Source organism: Mirounga leonina, unplaced genomic scaffold (assembly GCF_011800145.1).
Source record: "Mirounga leonina isolate KUSES-001 unplaced genomic scaffold, KU_Mleo_1.0 Mir_169, whole genome shotgun sequence".
In the NCBI taxonomy this organism is placed as follows: Eukaryota; Metazoa; Chordata; class Mammalia; order Carnivora; family Phocidae; genus Mirounga; species Mirounga leonina.
In genome coordinates, this window is record NW_023270431.1 from 17,463,331 (window position 1) to 17,468,694 (window position 5,364).

Sequence of the window (5,364 nt, forward strand, 5' to 3'; positions counted from 1 at the left end):
AAAATTTCTATTAGAAACAACACTTTATGTGTATTTAAAAAATATAGCAAACCAATGCACAAAAATGTTAAAATTTCTTGACCAAAAGGTTCACTTGAATTGGATACTGCCTAATAAATACTGAATTGATAAAATCTGGTTAATAACACTGATAATAACCAACTTGATATATCCTATCTATATAATAAGAATGTTAATTAGATAACAGAGGCATTCTGGTATAGTAAGATCTTTACAATAAAATTATGGCTTGTCTCTCAAGTAATCATTTTTAATAATGATGTCCTTGTTTTTCACTATTTTTGTATGTACTTAAACACTTTTTTATTTTTTATTTAATTTTTTTTTCTGGGGACTCAATTATGCTGGCAGCTTTATAAATTCCTTTGTATTTTTAAGGCAGATAACTCATTTGCCTATAAATGAGAATAACTATCTGAATATAATGTTAGGAAGTTGTTTTAGTGCCTTCCTACTTGAAGTCAGCTCTGGGAAGTATTTTATTTTTTAAAGATTTTTAATTATTTATTTAACAGAGATAGAGAGAGAGCATAAGTAGGCAGAACAGCAGACAGAAGGAGAGGGAGAAGCAGGCTCTCTGCCAAGCAGGGAGCCCGATGCGGGGCTCGATCCCAGGACCCTGGGATCATGACCTGAGCTGAAGGCAGCCGCTTAACTGACTGAGCCACCCAGGTGCCCCTCTGGGAAGTATTTTAATAAAGTATTTCTTAAGGATAACTGTTATGTATGTTCTCTCCTCCTCATACTACTTAATTTCTATTTACATTAAAAGACCATTTGTTACAATTTTCTATGACAAATAATGAAGTTAGTCTTTAGACATTATGTATTTTTTTACCAGAATATAACCCAAAAAATGGAATACCTAGTACCCATTAAATGTCCCCTAACTAGTGGTCAGCTGGTCTGGAGCGTTTTAATAGAAACTATTCTGTGGAAGATGGCGAACATAATGGTAGGATAATGCAGATCCTTAAAAACAGTCTAGTGTGTCTATCTGCGGAGACTAGAAGGCAGTGTTAAAATGAACATTTACCAGATCTACATTGGCATTTTGAAAGTCAGTTTTGAACAGTAAAGGCATTGGGAAATTTCCAACATTGTGTAATTATACAACTTTTGAAAAAAGAAATGAAAAAAGATCTCACAATGCTGATCATCACCCAGGTTACCTAATCACATTTAAAAAGATCCCTAATGAACATGGATTTAAAAATTCTTGATAAAATAGTAGCAAATCTAATCCAACAGGACATTAAAAGGATCATTCACCACAATCAAGTGGGATTTATTCTTGGGCTGCAAGTGTGGTTCAAGATTCACAAATCAATCAATGTGATTTACCACATTAATAAAAGAAAGAATAAGAACCATATAATCCTCTCAACTGATGCAGAAAAAGCATTTGACAAAGTACAACATCCATTCATAATAAAAGTCCTCAACAAAGTAGAGATAAGAGGGAATATACCTCAACATAATAAGGGCCATATATGAAGAGCCCACAGTGAATATCATCCTCAATGGGAAAAAACTGAGTTTTTCCTTGTTCCAGCTAGGAACAAGACAGGGATATCCATTCTCACCACTGCTATTTAACAAAGTATTGGAAGTACTATCCACAGCAAACAAACAACACAAACAAAAGGCATCCAAATCCACTAGGAAAAACTTTCAATATTTGCAGATGACATGATACTCTATATAGGAAACTCAGAAGACTCTGCCAAAAAACTTCTAGAACTGATACACTAATTCAGCAAAGTTTCAGGATACAAAATCAATGTACAGAAATCTGTTGCATTTATATACACCAAATATGAAGCAGAAAGAGAAATCAAGGAATCAATTCCATTTATAGTTGCACAAAAAATCATAAGATACCTAGGAATAAACTTAACCAGAGAGATAAAAGATTTGTACTCTGAAAACTATAACACACTGATGAAAGAAATCAAAGATGACACCAAAAAATGGAAAAACATTCCATGCTTATGGATTAGAAGAACAAATATTGTTAAAATGTCTATACTACTCAAAGCAATCTACACATTTAATTCAATCCCTATCAAACTACCAGTAGCATTTTTGACAGAGCTAGAACAAACAAATCTTAAAATGTGTATGGAACCACAAAAGACCCCAAATAGCCAAAGCCATCTTAAAAAAGAAAAACAAAGCTGGAGGCATCACAATTCTGGACTTCAAGCTATATTACAAAGTGTAGTGATCAAGATAGTATGGTATTGGCACAAAAACAGACACATAGATCAATGGAACAGAATAGAAAACCCAGAAATGAACCCACAACTATATGGTCAACTAATCTTTGACAAAGCAGGAAAGAATATTCAATGGAAAAAAGACAGTTACTTCAACAGATGGTATTGGGAAAACTGGACATCAATATGCAAAAGAATGAAACTGGACCACTTTCTTACAAGCTTTATCATTTACTTAATTGTTTTGCTTTATTAAAGAAAAAGTATCATAAATAATATAAAAGGCATGCATCTGACACCTAAATTATCATTTTAAAATGTAACTATATTTCCTCCAATATACTTTTAATAAGTTAATAAAGTAATAGGAATAAAGTAGAATTTCCTTTGGTCCCATCCCAAATGTTATGCCTATTTCTACTCCCACTTTATTTCTTCTGACTAGTTTTTTTTTAATTCAATCAAATATACATTCCCTGTCTAGCTCCACTGCTTACCATTACTACTTCTGAAACTACTTTATTTCAAAAATTTCTAAACATATTTTATCTACTGATAATCCTTCTCCAGTTTCATTTTTGTATGTAGGGAATCTGGATTTATGTATTTCTTCTATTCACACATTTTTATTATTGTTGTCTCGAGAGGGACAAGAAATAAACATATGTTTTAACTATACCATTTTAAATTTATCATTTCTTACACTTATTTTCCATTTAATCACTCAATATTATGTCCAGATCACAGTGGAGAAAGACTATCTAGAGTTATGTGGCCTCTGTACCCTGGGAGTGTATAAACTAATGGAGAAGGAATATATAAGCCAAAGTGAAATGCCTGTACAGTTTACCCTTGAACAACGTGTTGTGGTGCCGAATCTCACATAGTCGAAAATCCATATATATCATTTGACTTTCCAAAAACTTTACTGCTAACAGCCTACTGTTGACTGGAAGTCTTACCAATAACATAAACTGTGGATTAATGCATGTTTTATATGTATATTATATACTGTATTCTTACAATAAAGTAACCCAGAGAAAAGAAAATGTTATTAAGAAAGTCATGAGAGTGGCGCCTGGGTGGCTCAGTCATTAAGTGTCTGCCTTTGGCTCAGGTCATGATCCCAGGGTCCTGGGATCGAGCCCCGCATCGGGCTCCCTGCTCAGCGGGAAGCCTGTTTCTCCCTCTCCCTCTCCCCCTGCTTGTGATCCTGCTCTCACTGTGTCTCTCTCTGTCAAATAAATAAATAGAATCTTTAAAAAAAAAAAAAGTCATGAGAAAGAGAAAATACATTTACAGTACTATACTGTATTTATTGAAAAAAATCTGGGTATAAGTGGACCCATGCAATTCAAACCTATGTTGTTGAAGGGTCAACGGTACTACAAGCCAGATATTGCATAGGAAACTAATACCTCTCATTTTGACTTACATATGAGTCTTTCATTCATATCTTGCATTACAGAGAAACTATAGAGCATAATTATCTCTGATTCTTGAAATACTGCTGATTTCTGTAGGAAGAATCAGCTTCCTTCTCTTTTGAATATCCATCTGAAAGCATTTACATTTCAAATTATTCCATACTGCCACATCAGCCATTTCTCAGTTGTTTCCATCTTCCAAAATTGTGTTGATATCTCTTGTCTCTTTGGGTTTCTACTTTTATTCCTTTTCTTTCAATTTGGGGCTTGGAGGATTTGAGGATGGGATGGAAATAGAGAAGTTTAACTGGAAGACTATATTTTTCTTAATAAAAGGAAAATTCAGTAAGTATATCAGTTGGGTATATTCAGATGGCCAAATTTTGACCTTTGTGCTATTCCTTTATTTGAGGTTTTTTTCTTCCTTCTCTCATGAACTTACAATGTTTAGAAAGAAGTTTGGATTCAATTAAAAATATAAACTCTGTTTACAATATGCATGACCCACTTCTTCAAGCCTGGGAAACTTGAAAACTTTTTTTATATTTATTTATTTATTATTTATTTATTTATTTATTTATTTATTTATTTATTTATTTATTTTACAGTCTTGAGGTCTTTTATTTTCTTTACATTTATCATGCCATAAATTCATAGGGAATGGGTTCCAGCAGTTTGGGCTCCTTTCCATTAGTTCTGACAAAGTGTGCTTCTCTGGGTGGGGCAGGCTGGCGCTTCAGTTGAACCCAAGTACCTTTCTCTTTGGCTTCCTTCTTTTTCTGATCATTTTCCTTCACACGCTTCAGGAAGCTATTTCGGCTCTTTGAGTGTGTAACATGCCCAATGCGTACATTAATTCTCTTGGCAAGAATCTTGCCCTTAACTTGTTTGTTTACAATGCCAACAGCATGCTGAGTAACGTTGTAGACTCTTCCAGTTTTGCCATGGTAACATTTGTAGGGCATTCCTTTTTGAACAGTGCCCATTCCCTTGATGTCCACAATATCACTTTTCTTATAGATTCGCATGTTTGTGGCCAAAGGAACAACTCCATATTTTCTAAAAGGTCTAGAGAACACATAGCGGGTATCTCTCCTCTTTCCCTTTGTGTTGGTCATTTTGGCGAATTACTGGAAGATGGCGGTTCCGCCGAAAGACGAAAACTTTTTTTATTTTTATAGACAAAAACATATATAGCATAGTTCATATATATACACACGTGTATATGACATATGCTTGGTATAATGTAATTGCTTAGTTAATATTATTTAGTCTCATACTATTACTTTGTATAATTATTGAAGTATTACTTTAGTTATAAAATAAGTAATCATTAGTTAGCATAATGTCTGTGTATTTGCATTTTTACATATGTTTCATCAACCAAGTTATTAGTTTCAAAAAAATGCACCAGTTTGACATTTTACAACATTTCTTCTTAAAATAACTACAACAGCAAACTTAATTGTTAACAGAATACATTAAAATGAAGAAAGAAAGAAAGAAAGAAAAAATAAATAAATAAATAAATAAATAAATAAATAAATAAATAAATAATAAAAAAAATGAAGAGACATAACAGAAAATAATATATAACAAGGCATTGGCTGTGCAGCTTTTAGGAGTGTTTATGATTCCTTAATGCTATCTATTTTTAGAAGTTGCTTGTATCAACTGCAATCATTTTCGTATCC

At 33.0% G+C, this 5,364-nt stretch overlaps 1 protein-coding gene across 1 annotated transcript; it reads right to left on the reverse strand.

Annotated features, from left to right (window-relative positions):
- Positions 1–4,000: 4,000 nt before the first annotated feature.
- On the reverse strand, positions 4,001–4,788 carry LOC118017423 (60S ribosomal protein L21-like). Its single transcript, XM_035015317.1, has one exon. It carries the CDS (start codon positions 4,786–4,788, stop codon positions 4,309–4,311), a length of 480 nt encoding a protein of 159 aa, XP_034871208.1. The 3' UTR covers positions 4,001–4,308.
- Positions 4,789–5,364: the final 576 nt, after the last annotated feature.

Excerpts from the sequence above, each read along its gene's own strand:
- LOC118017423 (XM_035015317.1), bottom strand. The coding sequence starts at position 4,788 with ATGACCAACACAAAGGGAAAGAGGAGAGATACCCGCTATGTGTTCTCT.